Raw genomic sequence first — 18,447 nt, forward strand, 5'->3', positions numbered from 1 at the left:
TCCAGTATTACTAGTGTTAACACAACAATGCACTTTAATTAAAGGGCTGTGGTTATTTTTTATATACTTCTGATAGTAAGAGTGTGTGTTGAGAACACTTGAGTGCAATCTCCTTGTTGAAGCTTACTCCGTATTTTTTTTTTTTTTTTTTAGTGAAGAAAGCTTGAGAGTGCCCACTGAATTTGGTAGGAATAGAATCAGGCATAATATAAACAGCAAGCTTTAATGTTTTGTGTCTTGGTAGCATACAGTTTTGGAAAATGGAAGTGAGGGAGCAGGTATAGTTCTGTCTTGTATTAACTACTTCAAGCATTTAACTTACACATTTTGAATTGGACTTTTTGAGACTGTTTATTCTTGCAGGGATCTTGGGCTCTGCAGTTTGGTCTTATGAATCCATTTCTTAAGTTAGATATTGATTAAATATTTTTGAGCTAAATGTTGTTTACTTAAAATATTCAAAAACTATAATAGCTTGCAGCTAGCCTTACTGACTTCTTAAGATACTTTTCTTTCAGGGAACACTTTTAACGTGTTAAATACTTCCCCCAAAATACCTCAACCAACCAAAAAAACCCCACTCCAAACCCAATTGAAGCATTGATCCACTTAAAAAAGTACCACTAGTCCATCAGAGGGCTGGTCTCAAAAAATTTTAGTTTCAAGTTTTCATGGTAGCACTTCCCCTTCCTTACCCCATGCCCCTTTATTACTGTATGGATTAAAAATGTTTTCAGTGAGATTATGTATTTGTCAGATGTTAAATATTATTTTCAGGGCAAAATGGAGAATATGTATTTATATAATCAAATTACAAAAATTTGAATAATGTTCTCTTTAGGAAAAAAAGAGTAGTGGTTTTGAATGCTATATGTTTTAATATATAATCCAAAACAGTGTTTGGGTTTTTTTTGTTGTTTGTTTTTGTTTTGTTTAAAAAATACCAAAACATGAGCTCCTGCTTGTTTGTGAGGGGAATCAGCTCTCACCTAATTTTTATTAATCTCGGTATACGCTGAGATGTTCTTTCAGTTATGAGCAGTTAATAAAACAAGGCCCCAATCCTGCAAATTCTTATGCAGCACAGTATTCTATTTCTGCTCCAAAACTATAGCTACAAAATTTATGCAAAAATGTATATTCACTGAAAGTACAGAAAAAAAAAAATGCCAGAAAATTAAATTAATGAAGATGGAATGTGAAGTACTGCTATATTTCCTTTTGAAAATTGTTTTTATAGCAATAAAAGGCTGATTTTCAGAATTAAAGATGAATATTTTTTTTTATTATTTCCTGGCTCCTAAACATTTTTCAATCTTAGAATTACTCAGAATAGTGAAAATTCCTACTGGAAATTCTGGCTTTCTTTTTAACAGTAATATTTTCCTGTTGTATTCTTTGAATAACTTTATTCTAAATTAATATAGCCTAACATGATTAGGCTTTTGGACATTAACCCATTGCTTAGCAAACCTAAATTTCAAGCCCTGTACGTGGTAGTTTTGCATGCTGGATTATAAACTAGTCTGTAGTGTTGTCTGTTGCACCCTGCTCTGCTTCATAATTAATTGCTTTGGGAGGGGGAAAAAAACGAACCACAAAAAACCCAAAGTATTCTCAACTGGTGTTGTTAATACTGCTCTCTGTAAGCCTGTAATGTGGTTGATCTGTGATAATGGCGTTGTGTACTGGAAGAGAAGGTGAGACTGTAATGTAATCAATGCTTTCTGGTTTAGTTAGAGGTTTGTGTTAAGCATGTGTCAAGAAAGCACAGCTGGAATTGTAGCTTTCTGCAGTTTTGAGCTGGCAAACAGCATGCAACAGGGGATGCTGTTCACTATATTTTGTCAACTCTTCCCATTCTTGCGTTTTATTTTTAATTGAAGAGAATCTCTTTTTTTTCATAGCAAAAGACTACCATCGATGAAGGTAGAACAAGCATCTCCTTTCAGCATCTCTTTCTTCTATTATTTCTTTCTTTATTAATTAAAAGGGGTTTTTTAGGCTGCCTGGCTAGTAAGTCAAAGAACTCATCTAAGGCATCCCTAAAATGTTATATGAGCATTTGGGCAATCTTTTTAAACCTTTTTACATGCAACTTTTTGCCTCTAGAAAGGGATACTGCATTTTCATGATTAGTGTTTGAGCAGCTCAGTTCCTTTTCTTTTGTATCATTAAAGTAATAATGTTTTCTTTAAGGTTGCGTTATGTTACAGGCATCAGGTGTAAAAAACCAAACCAAACCAAAATAAAATACACCAACCTCACACTAAAGAACTTGTGATATGTGACATACTTCATGGTCTTAAATTAAAGATTTATAATCTGAGTTTCAAATCACTGGTAGCAGGCCTGCTTTACATACATCTGTACTAACTTACGTATCTGAATATAGAATGCATTCCTTACTTGACCGTTATTAAAAGTCATCATGGAAGGCGTGTATTTTAAATGATTCCTGTGTTTCCATATCTCTCTGTGGAGATTGTGGCAGTCTAAATCTAACCTCTGAAGAGCTCGTCACTATGATATGTAATTTTTGTTCTATTCACAGGCTGTAGAACATACCACTTCTATCAGATTAATTTTGAAGTCTGTGATCTTGTACCAGGTGGCACTGTGTCAGGAGGACAGCACCTAACTGTAGGGGTATTAACCAAATCTTGATTCTGCTGCTGGTTGTAGGGGAGCCCAAAATGAGAGTGAAAAAGAGAATAGTCATTGAACACCTCTATCATGTATTGGGATGTTGCCTCTGGGTTTGGTGGTGTAATTGATATATCTTCTGTATGGTGATCCCTACTTTTGAAATTGACTTAAAGGAGAAAAGAAGGAAGGGGGAAAAAAACCCAACAAATAAACCCCAAAACAAATGAAAGAACCCCCACCAGTGCATTAAAAGAATGGACTTTGTTTTCCATGAATGTAAGATCAGAGAAATAACATTCTGTGTGAATTTATTAAAAAAACAAAAGCAAAATCCTCAGATTTTATTTGCGCGTTGACGATCTGTGTTTTGGAACTGAATAGAGAATTATGTAGTGTGTGATAAAATGTAAAAATCATTGTGACCTGTAACATAGTGCAGCTTTAATACACTGGCTTATCCTTAACTTAAGTTCAGACTTCATTTCATGCTTCCCAGCCTTCTGTCAAAATACTGTACTGTAACTGCAACTGTAGAAATTCTGAAGTTAGTGGCAAGGCTTTTGGAATACTGTATCTGATCTCTGCCTTACAGCACAAGCAGCGCTGCCCTGTGCTGGAGGACCAGCTGGTGGATCTTGTGGTGTATGCCATGGAACGGTCTGAGACTGAAGAGAAGTTTGATGATGGTGGAACCAGTCAGCTTCTGTGGCAGCATCTCTCCAGCCAGCTCATTTTCTTTGTGCTCTTTCAGTTTGCAAGTTTTCCTCATATGGTCCTGTCACTCCATCAAAAGGTAAATTGTTTGTATCACTCCCAGGTGGTAAGAGAGATTTTAAAAACAAAACAAAAGACATTTTTAAAAAAGGCACTTACACCTGCGATAAGTACCTTATATGTAAGAATTAAATTTTTGATTGTTGTGCTTTGTAGAAATAAGTCAAATTCTCAAGTTGCATTGCTGGTGAGCTAGGTCTGTTTCTAGTATATTCAGTTACAGGATGTTACATTACATTTTGATTCAAAATGTGCTGACTAGAATAAGGAGATAAACTGGCATAATTCAGAAGATCAGGGTACTGTGCTGTTGCATTCAGTTTACAGCCAAGCTTCAAACAGACCAAATGCCCTGTTCAGTTTTTGAGCTAATGAAACATGCCATGTACATGGATGCAAGAACTTGTTTCTCTAATCAGTTTACTCAACGATCGTGTGTCCAATTACAGTCATACTGGAAGTCACAGTCCAAAGTTATTATTACTTCCTAATAATTCCATTAAAACTATACACTTCCTAGCATTTACCCTTTTCTCTGGTGTTCAGTGTTTTTGACTTCTAAGGGTGGTGGTGCCAGTCCTCCATAAGAAAGGCGAGGAGGGGCTACAGTAAGTCAGGAACATCCTGAGCCCTTCACTGAAAGTATGGCATCGATGGTAGGAAAGGGGTGTTCTTTCTCTTCACTATAGGATCAGCTTGTAGCTATTTAGATACAATTTCTAACATGGACTACACATTGTTCCATCTTCATTTGTCCACAGTTCCATGTTACATCAGAATTTACTATATATGTTACGTTTCACTTGTGAGGCATTCTAATTCTCTGCTTGTTTAGTTATCCCTGAAATTAGTTTTACCAGGGTTGCATTCCTTTAATTACTGTTAAGGAACTATTGAACCAATAGATGCTATACAACACAGTTGCATAAATATGATCTAAACCTAAAGCAAGATAGATAAGATTAGAGTACTGGTTAATAGAGAATTGTTACAGATAAAGAGGTTAACTACAAAAAAATAAACCCAGGTGGGCCCAGATGAAGCAAGCCCAAGTTGTTCTGATTGAGACTTTCTTTATAGAGCTAGTATAGACCCTGGCCGCCTGCTAGCAATGACAATACTGTACTGGGCTACAAGGTGACAATTTAAGTCCGATATTTAAGAGTTGGTACTTTTTCAAAATGGTGATCCTCAAGAGGTAAACACATTTTAAATCTTACCAGTAATTGTTGTGGCCCTCCTGGAGTCTGTTTCTCTGTTTCAACTAATGTACCTGTTTGCCATCTTTCTGAAAATACAACATGCATTTCTGCCTAAGCCCTGTTACACAATTCCCAGTAGTCTTGACTGGAACTGTTTTAGTCTGCCCTTCTACTTTCATAGGAATCTTTGCAGCAATTTTTCTTCTGCATGCAATATTTGTCTGTTACTGAGTGTTTTTGACAGTTGGCAGGCCGTGGTCTCATTAAAGGAAGAGACCATCTGATGTGGGTGCTACTCCAGTTCATCTCTGGCAGCATTCAGAAGAATGCACTGGCAGATTTCCTCCCAGTTATGAAGCTTTTTGACCTCCTGTATCCTGAGAAAGAAGTAAGTTTTCTCTCTGAAATTAAAAGTTTTATTTTTAATGCAACTTGAGACCCATATGCCAATAGGAGTTGCTGCGTAGTTGGACAGAGACTTCATAATTAAATGAAGACTTTCAGGATTTTCTAGCTGTGTTTTTCCAGTAACCGCATTTGTGCAATGGTTTTAGGGGCAAAAAAGACTTCTGTTAACATCTTTTCCTTGATTTTGGTTTGACTAAGGTTTGGAAGAGCTTGTTAAAGCACTGAGGATACTATTAAAGAATAGTACAGAATTGTATTGTTAAATCTGTAACTGTAACAGAATAATACACTGTGACACGCTTTAAGGTGCAAAGAACTGACCAAGACACTTTAAAACGATTTTGTATTCATGGTTCCTTAAAATTCATTCTGTGGTGGCAAATCAAATGCTAGTCGTGCTTTGTACTTTCCTCTAGAACACAGGTTCCTGAGGAAGAGGGAGTTAGAGGAAGTTCTTAAACTTCCATTGTGACAGCATTGTCAGCATGAAGTCCTGGTTGCTTGCTGTTGTCATATTGCCTTCTCTTTTGGGTCAGTAGATATATAAACACAAATGTTTGGTGTACCAAACTGATATGTAGCAATTTGTTCCGCCTCTTAAGTTAGTTTTGACCCACAGAAATTCTTCAGTACAGTTTGTTTCATGAGCTTGCAATTCCTTTTCTCAGCACAAAATATGGGAAGAGTGACAGGACTATTTAACTGTAGTGGTGGGCTCTGAGTTACACTTGTTTAAAATGTCTGTGGGACTAGGGCATTTCTGAGGATTCAATTAAATAAGCAGTTTAAATGTTATCTATGGCTCTTGTTCTTAAGAGGATCGTTCCCTTGATTATGTGTTGCTGCTGTCTCACTTGTGCTGCCAGTGGTGCCTGTGCAGTAGTAACTGTACCAAAGGGAAAGAAATGTGGATGCTGGCCAAAGGAGAGAGCCAGTGTACCTTTTCCAGTGGCAGTAACATATCTGACTCTGTAGCCAAAACCTTTTGAGTTTTGGGGTGTATCTGTTCCTTTTCATAGGAAGTGTATTAATCTTTTAAGTATGATGGTGATGCTTGACAAGTTAGATTTTTTCAGAAAATACTGGCGAACCACTGACTGCCTACTATAGAAGCACATACCATAACTGATTTTGGAATAATGTGTAAGTGTGAGGCTGAGAGTAAAAGTATATGCTTCGCAACTATGTATGTCTTGAATTTGGATACTCTAAGGGTGAGCTTCCATTTTCTGAGGTCTTAATTTTTTTGTTTTGGGTTTTTTTCCAAATTACTGAGGTCCAGGTGTCTTCCAGAGCTCTTAATTTAGAGTTGCACACACAGATGAGGGTAGAATCTGTTCTTTAAATACTTTGCTTATGGTGTTGCAAGTCAGAAAAAAGGAAACTTGACTTTGTGAATTCTGGCTATCTAAGTTGGGGTTTTGTTCATTAATATATGCAATATGTCACATTCGTGTGTTCTTTCTTTAGTGTATTCCTGTACCTGATATTAACAAACCCCAGTCAACTCATGCTTTTGCAATGACCTGTATTTGGATTCATCTGAATCGGAAGGCCCATAGTGACAACTCCAAGTTACAGATTCCCATTCCTCATTCTCTTAAACTTCATCATGAGTGAGTTTTGGGGGTTTCATTGTGGTTTTATTTGTCTCAAGACATAATGGAATAGAAAGCTCCAAGTCTGTCTGTATTCAGAATGTATTGTGTGATCACAAACTGTCTAAGGGTTATCAAAGGAATAAAGTAATTCAAAAAGAAAGCTCAAAGTCAAAATATTTCATAAAAAGTGAAATGCTGTTATCGTACAGATAATGGAAGTAATATATTACATCTCAGACTAATAAATCTTTTTTACTGAGGGAGCACCTGAAAGTAATTTGACAGTTTTGTTTTATGATGCTGCTGTATGGAAATGTGGGTAAGCAGCACATTGAGTAAAATTTTGTCTGGAAAGGTGATTTTTAAAGTACATTTTTCTGTTGAGGTGTTTCTCTGATATAGGATAATTGTAACATAGTGAAACTATGGCATAGGATGTAGTCATTTTGATGTGGTGCAATTAATAAATATTTGGGGTTTTCTACTATATTACAGTGGATTTTTGAGTGGGGTTACTGTGGCTGTACTCCTGGAATGCATGTGTGTTCTTTTTCTTGTTTCTTTCTACCTAATGTTTAATCTCTTTGTCACTCAGGTTTTTGCAACAGAGTTTAAGAAATAAAAGCTTACAGATGAATGACTACAAGATTGCCTTGTTGTGCAATGCTTACTCAACCAATTCAGAGTGTTTCACTTTGCCAATGGGTGTACTCGTAGAGACTATTTATGGAAATGGCAACATGAGAATACCTCTTCCAGGGACTAATTGTATGGCATCAGGGTCTATTACCCCCTTGCCAATGAACCTATTGGACTCGCTCACTGTTCATGCCAAAATGAGGTACAGTATGCAGCTAGCTTTATTTAACCTGTGAATCTGTGTGTAGATAATTATCATCAGGAAACCTTTTCTGTCTCTGGACATGTCATGTATAGATCTATTGTACTTAATAAATTTCTTACCTTTCAAGTTATTGTTTTTAATTGAAAAATACTTTCTCTCCTCAGCCTGATTCATAGCATAGCTACAAGGGTAATCAAGTTGGCACATGCAAAATCTAGTGTGGCCTTGGCTCCTGCTCTTGTGGAAACCTATAGTCGCCTCTTGGTTTATATGGAAATAGAGTCCTTGGGCATCAAAGGCTTTATCAGTAAGGAAGAAAACCTTGTTTTTTTCTTCTCTTTTTTTCCCACTTCCTTTTGTTCAGTAGCATTTTCTTTCAGTGGCAACTAGAGTTCATAGTAAAAATTAAGATCTAATGATGCAACATGTTGAATACATGTATAAATTATTTTAATATAAAAGACATTGTAATCATTATCATAATGCTACAATAATTTTCAGATGAGTGTGCTGCTGTCCCTTTACGCCTTCACTTCTATTGTCAGGACCTTCCTAGTTATGCTGTGTTGTGCAAAAATGTGCTTTTAAAGGAAAATCATAAGCGAAGTTACTTAATGAGATGCAAATGATACTTAATTGCACTTGTTAAAATAATTTGCATGGCTGCTGTATATGTTCATGTAAGAAGTTACTGAGCTCTACATGTTCACAGCATCTTCAGACAGCACTTGCACACACCCTTTTTGGAGTTAACACAGTTTTCAAATCAAATATCTATGTTGCAGCCTAATATAACTGTCTATCCACAGTGTATTCTGTACAAAACTTTATTTAAAAAACTTTGTATTTTAAAGTGTAATCACTTGGAAAACTTACTTTACAAACTCGTTTTCATAAGGTCAGCTCCTGCCAACAGTGTTCAAGTCTCATGCGTGGGGTATTTTGCATACTCTGCTGGAAATGTTTAGCTATCGGATGCACCACATCCAGCCTCATTACAGAGTTCAGCTGCTCAGCCATCTTCATTCCTTGGCTGCTGTGCCACAAACTAATCAGAACCAGCTTCATCTGTGGTGAGTGATGATTACTATATTTAACTGTAGTATCAGATTCCTTCTTCCTCATATGTGGAAGGCTGTGTGAGAACTACATTTAATTGGGACCTAAGTACTTCTCAGTTCTGTAGCTCAATTGTTTTTTGGCTAAATTGTATCTCAGCAGGTCACATTTCAGGTAGTGTGGTAGTACTCCGCAGAGTTGCATGAGGCAGCCTCTTCCACAGACATGGCAGCAGTGTCATGGGTCAAAACACAGGAATGCACACCAGAACAGTCATGTCAGGAAGTGTCGGAAAATTGTTGAGCTTCTTGCACTGGAGATAAAGGGAACGTCTGCTACTTGTAGTCACAGTGATTGGCTTGTCTGCCAGTCAGACTGCACTTGCTTACTCCTGTAGAGGATGTTTAATTCAATTTCAAGAGTTAAGCTGGTTCCACTTAATTCTTTAGTGAAGTTAAATTTCAGTAAGATCAGAGAAATAATCTGATTTATCCTGTAGCTTTAAAGGAGTTGGAGCAAACCTATGGTGGCTATACGTGTACCTGAATGGAGAAAAAAGTATTTCTGCTTCCATCGTATGGTCTTAGATCAGTATAAACCATGCATAAAACCATGACTAATTTGGATACAAGAAAGACAGAAAAGCTGATTAAAGAAGATCTAGAGTTGATATGCAGAAAATTGTAGGGAAGAGCTTTGACTTTAGCTTACTGTTAACAAAGTTGAAGAGTATGAGATTCAGTTTGTATGTAGAATCTGTGGCTGGTTGTAGAAAAGTTGAGGATAAGTGCATCCAGTCACTCACAAGAGCAGAATACTTCTTGTGAGGGTATGTGTTGGAGATAGAGCAACCTCATTATTATCAGTTCATGTCAAAGAAGTCTAATTACATAGTAATTTTTTAGTCCAAATTCAAATTGCTCAGCTGGTTATCCTTTATCAAGAATAGAGAGAACAAGTAAAGACAAGTTTCTCCTTAAATTCAAGGTCTTGCTCTTTTTGTTCACCTAAGTCTTTTTCTGTCATCTTAGTCTGTGAAATATGGATGTTAAGCAGTGACTTTTGGTAAGCACTGCATGCAGCTAGATTGGAGTAAATTTAACCTATGGCTCTGGCATTTCAAAACCACAATATTATGAAAGTCTTTGAAATTACTTCAAACTACCTGGTGTAAAAAGCACTTCCAACTAGAGCACTAGAAAATAAACTGCTTTTAATCAAAAGCAGTACTTCCTCACTTCTTTAATGAGGACAATTTAGCGCTGTCTGCTTCAAGGTGATAGTTAGCTTTGACACTTCCCATGCATTATTTGTGCCTTTTTAATCTGTTGCATACATACCTGTGTATCCTTGTTTAGATGGCGATGTTCAAAAGATAGCAAAAAGGTGGGGGGCTCTAAATTGGAGAGACTCAAGGCCCTTTTTCAGGGGCCATGCACCTGGAATTTTCACTAAATCAACTTTTGAGAGGTTTATTTGAAAATAAAGTACTTTTAATAAATTTGTTATCAACTATTTAACAGTGGAAAAAGTAAACTTTTCAAAACAGTTAAGAGCATCGCTTTCAAAAAAAAATATTTTTGTATTATTTAAAGCAGAAGATAAAGGAAAAATAGGTATTTTTTTTAATCTTAGAAGCAGCAATATGAACATTATTTGCTAACTGGACTGTTTCCTTCTTTCAGTGTTGAGAGTACTGCTCTAAGGCTAATCACAGCGTTGGGCAGCTCAGAAGTCCAACCACAGTTTACACGATTCCTCAGTGATCCCAAAACAGTTCTTTCAGCAGAATCAGAGGAACTCAACAGGGCTTTGATCTTAACTCTAGCAAGGGCAACACATGTGACAGGTAATAGCAGTACTGTGAGATAATGTCTAAGTGAAATCTGTGGTCACGCCATTTCTCTAAAATACTGTTTAAGAGAATATCATGGAAATGACCAAGTCATAAACCACATGCCATATTCTTCTGGTTTTGAAAAAAGTGTAAATTTAATTTCCAATTACTTATTTTTAGGCAAAAAGCTATTATTATAGCAATAGTGAAATCAGACGTTGTTTAGAAATTTATTTTTATACAAAGATACAGTGTGACTAGGTTTTTTTTATTACTGTTGTAGTTTGTTTCATTATTTTAAATTTAAGTGTTTGGATTGATTACCGATACATGCCATTAAAAAAAATGCCTTAAAAAAAAAAAGGAATGTTCACAGCAAGTATGTTGCTCATGTGGAATCCACCCCCTATAGAGAATACCTTTAAGAAAAATTTGTGTGATTGTTGGTTTGCTTTCTTGGGGAAGGGAGAGGGGGAAGCTTTTGGTGGGTGTTCAAATGTTTTAACAATGTGCAATGACATGGGTCAGGTTTTTATTAGCTTTGAGGGTGATGTTTTCTCTCCTTTTTTATGGTTCTAGTCTGGAGCCTTGCTGGAGGGTTAAAACAACTGAAAACTGGTGGAGGTGATTTGAAAGGGAAAGGGCTTCTTTGTTTTAGATTTTTTATTTGTTAACCTTTGCTCAACCTTTAACATTGTCGACACTGGGGTTAGGGGGATGAGGCTTCTGTTTTATTTCCACAGCTTAATTGGGAAGGGTACTGCTGAGCAGACTTTTTAAAGCAATATAAAATGGCATCTGGCAATTTCATCATCATTATCTTCCTGAGGATTTTTTTTTAAAGTCTGATCAGTTAATCAGCAAAAGCTTGTCTTACTGTCATGATAGGAAATTAAATATAAAATTTTAAATCATGATTGCTTTATTTCTAGCTCAGAACCTAAAAATATTTTTTTATTGTTAATAGCATAAAAAGGAATACCAATAAGGAATGTTTTTTAAATGTGAAATTGTAATATCATTAATCCATTTTCTAGACTTTTTTACAGGCTCTGATTCAATTCAGGGAACTTGGTGCAAGGATATATTGCAGACTATCATGAGTTTTACTCCCCATAACTGGGCATCACATACACTAAGCTGTTTTCCAGCTCCTCTGCAGGTAATAGTTTCAAACTGATGATTTTATAATTGGAAATATAAAGAATATATTCTCTTAATGAGATCCTTTGCCTTTTGGTAGTTGATGAGATTCTTGTCCTGTCCAGACTACATTAATCTCAAGTCCCTAAAAAAATGCAGCATGATTGTAACATTGCTATTTCTTCAGAAATGTATTAACTTTGAGTATTCTAAGGCCAGGTTTGGCCAACTGATAATTCTGGTGGAAGGTAAATCGGATCTTTTAAAAAAACTACAAAAGTCAGAGGAGCCTTTTTTCTTGTGGCAGTTTGTCATGTAGCTTTGTTAGCGACAAATCACTGTGGTGTCATGGTGAAGCAACAGCACTGTCTAGTAGGTTGTATTGTAACAGGGAAGTAGGAACTCATAAGGCAAAAGTTTGCTTGTTCGAATGTTTTTTTCTAGGCACTCAGTCACAGAAAAGCCTACTTTATTTCAGGTATTCTTCAAGCAGAATAATGTACCTCAGGAAAGCCGTTTTAACTTGAAGAAGAATGTGGAAGAAGAATACCGAAAGTGGAAGTCTATGACCAATGAGAATGATATAATCACACACTTTTCTATGCAAGGTTCACCCCCACTTTTCCTTTGTCTTCTGTGGAAGATGTTGTTAGACACTGATCACATTAATCAAATTGGCTACAGGTGAGCTTAAAAGATGTGCTGTTTCAAAGTTACTACAGCAACATGCCGTGTTCTGAGACATACGCTTTGTGCATTAACAGCTTGATTTGTACATTTTTTTATTAATGCAAAACATGGGAAAAAGGAGTGGAGCTAGGTATTAGCAAGCATTTCATCATAATTGTGCAGTGGTGAAGACTGGTTGCACCACACAGTGATCTGCAGTGTATATTCTTCCTGGTAAAAGACAAGGATATGAGGTGTGATTTAAGCATGTTACTTATAATGGCAGTGTTTCAGGCAATGTGAAATAGTAAACAGAAAATATAAAGTGTTTATTTATTTCACCTTGTAGATGAATAAAGGCCAAATAATTGGTTTTTTAAAACAAATGTTGGATTAAGATGAAAACTTACTATAGAATTAGTAGTCCTACAGTATTTTTACTTGTTCTCAGTAGTAATAGCATCACCTCCAGCCGTGATAGATGCTTTGTTTTCAGTCCTTCTTAGGTCTTTAAAACAATATTTATGATAACATGTGTTACTTCTCTGTGCAATAAGGAAGTACCATTATTTTAATGCTATGGAAAGTTGAGTTGCAGAAGATTGTCCTAAGAGGTGTATAATTAAAAACGCATAACTAAAGCATGGGTTCTGGGCAGAATATGATACATAAGAATTGGTGTGCTTGAAGCATTTCTTTTGATTAGTAACCAGACTGGAATTCTGTTGCTCTAAGGACTTTTTGCTTTGCTTTGGAATTTTCTTCAGTTCATTTAATAAAGGGAGGGGAGTTGTCGGGGGTTTTTTTCGTTTGTTTTTTTTCTTTTTTTAAAAAAAGACAATTGTATTAAAACCCACTAACTAAAAATAGACCAGCTAAATATGTAGTAAGAACAGTAACAATTGCTTGTTGCTTTTTTTTTTCTTCCTTGTTAGAGTGTTAGAAAGAATTGGGGCCAGAGCTCTGGTGGCGCATGTCAGGACATTTGCAGATTTCTTGGTGTATGAATTCTCTACCTCTGCAGGAGGCCAGCAGCTCAATAAATGTATTGAGATTCTCAATGACATGGTGTGGAAATACAACATTGTGACACTGGATAGGTTGATACTGTGTTTGGTAAGTATTGCCTTAGAAGATAAGATGCCAGTTTTTCACACAGAGTCTGCTGAGTCACTTTTGTAGGAGCAATCTTTTTTAAAAATGCGTTAGCTTTAAGTAGTGACTCTTTACTAACTGAATAATGAAGTAAAATAATAGTTTTCTGTAAGCAACATAAAACTTGAAGACTTACAGTTCTCTCAGTCCTTCAGCGGAAGCTTTTTGGTTATTTAATGACAGCCATTGAATTGGTGTCATTAAATGTTGTTATTAGTGCTTTGGGTCTCTGACCTCAGAGCTATGCAATTATTTAGGCTCTAGAGAGGGATCTGGACTGATGGGCCAAGGCCAGTTGTAATGAGGTTCAACAAGGCTGAGTGAAGGGTCCTGCACTTGGGTCACAACAATCCCATGCAATGCTACAGGCTTGGGGAAGAGTGGCTGGAAAGCTGCCCAGCAGAAAAGGACCTGGGGCTGTTGGTCAACAGCTGGCTGAAAATGAGCCAGCAGTGTGCCCAGGTGGCCAAGAAGGCCAACAGCATCCTGGCCTGTATGAGAAATCCTGTGACCAGCAGGACTAGGGAAATGTTTGTCCCCCTGTACTCAGCACTGGTGAGGCCGCACCTCAAATCCTGTGTTCAGTTTTGGGGTCCTCACTGCAAGAGGGACGCAGAGGTACCCGAGTGTGTCCACAGAAGAACAACGAAGCTGCCGAAGGGTCTGGAGCACAAGTCTTCTGAGGAGCAGCTGAGGGCGCTGGGGTTCTTCAGCCTGGAGAGGAGGAGGCTCAGGGGGGACCTTATTGCTCTCTACAGCTGCCTGTAAGGAGGTTGTAGGCAGGTGGGGGTGGGTCTCATCTCCCAGATAACTAGCGCCAGGACAAGAGGAAACGGCCTCTAGTTGCACCAGGAGGTTTAGATTGGATATTAGGAACATTTCTTCATGGAAAAGGTGGTCAAACGCTGGAACAGGCCATCCAGGGAGGTGGTAGAATCACCATCCCTGGAGGTGTAGATGTGGCACTTAAGGCCAGGGTTTAGTGGTGGACTTGGCAGTGCTGTGTTAACAGATGGACTCTGTGATCTTAAAGGTCTTTTCCAACCGAAATGATTCTGTGATTTTACAATTTCTGACCATGATTCAGAAGCAAATGGAAAATCTTGTATCCATTAGAGTATGCATCCTTTGCTTAGAATTCAGCCTGTTGCATCAGAAAAATAAGAGAGAAATGGTATTGTTTGTCTTTCCAGGTTATCCTACAATATAAAGCAGAGTTTACCTAGAGAGAATTAAGGTTTCCTTCAGTAATTATACTTTACATACATTAAAATGAGATTCTAAAATATATGGCTTGTTGGTTGAATTTTAGTTTGGTTTTCAAACTGAAGTCTAAACATGTCAGATGGCCAGAATTTTGAAGCAACCTTAACTTAATTATCATTAATCAGTTATTTTCAGTAAAAGATCTGACAGCTAAAAGCCTGAATTCTTGAAGAATGTGCTATCGCTGGGGAGTTTGTAAGTCTTTCTGCCTATGGAGTAAAAAAATATGATTATGGATACTTTTCATAGATGATTGAACCTGCCTCTGTTCTGTGACTTCACTTGAAACATAGAGTTGAAAGACTGAATGTTCAGTGTGAATTTGCGTGTGGCTGTACCAGATGCGCAGCCAAGTTTGCTAGCCAAAAAGGTTATAAAGTTGACAGCAGCATCAACTGTAATTCCATGTTTTCTGATCCATTTTGTTTAAGGCTATGCGTAGTCATGAAGGAAATGAAGCTCAAGTCTGTTACTTCATAATTCAATTACTGTTACTGAAGCCTAACGATTTTCGAAACAGAGTGAGTGATTTTGTGAAGGAGAATTCTCCGGAGCACTGGCTGCAGAATGACTGGCATACGAAGCATATGAGTTATCACAAGGTAACAAAGCTAAGAAAATTGCTTTACTCTAATACTTTCTGTGGTGTTGAGATCAGCCACAGAGTCTTTTATCTTGTAAATGACAAGACAGCTCTGTCAATTTTTGAAGTTACTTAGTAAGTTGTAATTTACTTGGGCTGATATCTATTAAAAAAATAATCACTGATTATGTAATAATGTTAAAATTATAATGCAGTGATATTCGAAGACAGAAGCAGCTGAAAAGTTGTCTGGAGATTCATTCTTCCTCATCTAAATCTCATCTTTCTGAAATTTCTTAGGTTTGCTGAAATTCATTTAGAACAGTTTTTGCGCATCAGGGAGAGGGTATTTCCTTCTGTTGTTTTATGGCTATAACAATAGTTAAACTGACATTTTCTTGTAATTATTAAAGCTTCTTCCATGTCCTGTGTGGCAAGAACATGATATTCTGTTACGTTAGGGAAGTGAAGTGCTGAGATTTTAATGCTGCTGTAAACATGGTGGCTTCTGCTGCCTGGAAAAGGATGTACCTACCAATGGAGTGTTCTGTCAAAAGATAAATAATCACTGAGATGAAACAGGTAGAAGCAAACTCTCATGTAGCTGAACACATACGATCTAGTTCTGATCCAGAAGCTCTTCGGTCTGTATTAGCCCTCTGCTGTAGCTGTACAGTGTCTCGAAGTGTAAGGGTAGCAGGGAGGCAGATTATATTAGGCTGGGAAGTGCTCTGACATGGCTGCACAGTTACTAGAGACACTGTGGCATATAGAAATTTCAGTCACGGGTAAAACATTGTAAGTTCAGCCTTCAGCTGTAATCATCTGGCATTTGCGTGCACTGCAATTCATTCCCAGGGAGTTATTACATGCATATTATTTCTCAGTGTTCTGATTCAGTATATGATGAATGATGAACTTTCAGTAGTGCTGATTTCGCTTAAGTTTTCTCTTAAAGTTGTTGACAAGGACACTTAAGCACTGGCTGCTTTCAGCTTTGCTTTGGGATGCTTAATGTTCTCTTACACCTGCTTTGAGTGGTGGTGAAACTTTTTCTTTTTCTCTGAAAAAGTTATCTACTAGTCTAATAACTAAATAATTTCACTTAGAGTTGAATTTTCTTCAGTAAACTTTACAGTGAACTGGTCTCACTGCATTCATATATGATAATGAGGGTTATGAAGTGTCTTTTTAAAGTAATGTAGATGCTGAATGTTTAATGCACTGCTTTTAAGGAGAGAGCTTTTGATTTTCTTGGATTTCTTTCCCTCCAGAAATATCCTGAAAAGCTGTATTTTGAAGGCTTGGCAGAGCAAGTCAACCCCCCAGTTCAGATCCAGCCCCAATACCTACCAATTTATTTTGGAAATGTATGCCTGCGCTTTCTGCCAGTGTTTGACATTGTAATCCATAGATTCCTGGAATTGCTTCCAGTGTCCAAATCACTAGAAACTTTATTGGATCATCTGGGAGGTTTATACAAATTCCATGGTAAGTTATTTGTGAATGTATACTTTTATTCCTGTTGTGATCATTCTCTTCTTCATGATAATCATCTACTAGCTCAGCAGTTTTTAATCCTTTCCTATTTTCTAAGCCCAGCATATAGAGAAGTACATTCGCTTCACAATAGTGAATTTCAGCCTACCAACAGTGAATTTGCTTTTATTCAGGTAGCTTTTACTAATTCATGCTTCCTTCACAAATTTCCCTTTCATTTCCTTCTAGTAGTAAGTATGTGGACCTGTGTCCTAACAATCTTTCTGATACCAAGACTGAAACAGCTAAAAAGCTGTTCCTTCATGTATTCTTGTTTAAGATTCAAATAACCTGATTTTTTTAACACTTCTGTAACTGCACTTATTATAATAAGTTTTCGTATAGATGTCATTGCTTTGTTACGCCCAGACAATTTACAATGTTCTTTCCTTATTGTGAATTCTTTCCTGGATTCTTCCTATTTACTAACTTTTGTATGAAGAGAAGATTTAGACTGTTTAATTTACAGATATATTAGTATTATCATTAGGATATGATCTGTTAGTAATACTGACTTTCTTTGCTTGACTTCTACCCTTCTGCATACACATTAAAGTGTATGTACAAGACAAAGGAAAATTAGTGTTGTTTAGTGAAATAATGAACATGAATCAACTCCATGTGCAGTTTTTAAATACATGCAGTGTAATCCTGTAGAGCTCTTATTTTAATTGCCACCATAAACAGCGCTGCTAGAAGTTATTTCTGTTTTTTGTTGTTTTCCTTTTCTTGGCAGACCGTCCAGTGACTTACCTGTACAACACTCTTCACTATTATGAGAGGCATCTCAGAGAGCGCACAAACCTCAAGAGAAAACTTGTTCATGCCATAATTGGCTCTCTCAAAGATAATCGCCCATTAGGCTGGTGTCTAAGTGATACTTACCTCAAATGTGCTATGAATGCCCGAGAAGACAATCCATGGATTCCTGATGACACTTACTATTGCAAGCTCATTGGAAGACTAGTAGACAATATCCTTCTTCAAGTTCACGTTAAGCTGTGCCAATGTCATATAGCTTCATTTCATCAAAATACAAAGCTCTCAATTTCTGTCTGTTCAGATGTGAAATAAAGCTTGGAGTCTGTCTTTAGCTGCATATATCAGTCTAAGTTCATATTAGATGACTTCAGTGTACTTTATTTTCTACACAAGGACTGTGCAGCCCTAGTAAAAACATCTTAAAAGATATTGCAAAAGCAAAGTACAGTACAGCTGTATAAATATTTCACTTTTAATGCATCACTTACAAGTACAAATACTGATGTTTGTGCATTCTGAATTGAATTCTAATTGCCACATAAAATCAGCTTGATACAAAGTATGAGTATTACAAACATGTAGAAAATTAGGTTACTTTTTTCTAATGCCATTATCAATATTACTAAGAAAAAAAATATTGTAAGCAGTGCCACGTTTAAGATGGTATATAACTAGCTGTGTCTAGTTGAAGGTCGGTATATGTGCTGTTAGCAGCTGCTGAGATTCTGGTTTTTAGGAGGGAGAAACTAGAAGTTATATTTCTAACACAAACTTACATTTTCTTAATTGCTGCCTTCCTTTTAGCTTTTACAGTTATGACTACAGCTGATGTCATTTCCTGTGTAAATAGCTGGTGAACCCACGCAGCTATATTCTAGAGAACAGCACTAGTGGAATCTCCCTGGATGTTGTCTTCTTTCTGGGTCAGTGTTATGGGAGTTGACAAACTTTCTCGA

At 36.9% G+C, this 18,447-nt stretch overlaps 1 protein-coding gene across 2 annotated transcripts in view; it reads left to right on the forward strand.

Moving 5' to 3' along the window:
* Positions 1-18,447, forward strand: part of MED23 (mediator complex subunit 23) — a 40,460-nt gene that overhangs the window by 13,906 nt on the left and 8,107 nt on the right. For both annotated transcript variants that reach the window (XM_040597973.1, XM_040597974.1), the window contains 13 exons: positions 3,242-3,442; positions 4,870-5,013; positions 6,504-6,649; positions 7,230-7,475; positions 7,643-7,785; positions 8,377-8,551; positions 10,223-10,386; positions 11,412-11,536; positions 11,996-12,201; positions 13,122-13,302; positions 15,039-15,209; positions 16,465-16,681; positions 17,466-17,702. In XM_040597973.1, the coding sequence (XP_040453907.1) occupies positions 3,242-3,442; positions 4,870-5,013; positions 6,504-6,649; positions 7,230-7,475; positions 7,643-7,785; positions 8,377-8,551; positions 10,223-10,386; positions 11,412-11,536; positions 11,996-12,201; positions 13,122-13,302; positions 15,039-15,209; positions 16,465-16,681; positions 17,466-17,702 (2,356 nt within the window). The remainder of the gene's footprint in view (positions 1-3,241; positions 3,443-4,869; positions 5,014-6,503; positions 6,650-7,229; positions 7,476-7,642; positions 7,786-8,376; positions 8,552-10,222; positions 10,387-11,411; positions 11,537-11,995; positions 12,202-13,121; positions 13,303-15,038; positions 15,210-16,464; positions 16,682-17,465; positions 17,703-18,447) is intronic.

The sequence above is a fragment of the Falco naumanni genome, chromosome 6, assembly GCF_017639655.2.
Source record: "Falco naumanni isolate bFalNau1 chromosome 6, bFalNau1.pat, whole genome shotgun sequence".
Classification (NCBI taxonomy): Eukaryota; Metazoa; Chordata; class Aves; order Falconiformes; family Falconidae; genus Falco; species Falco naumanni.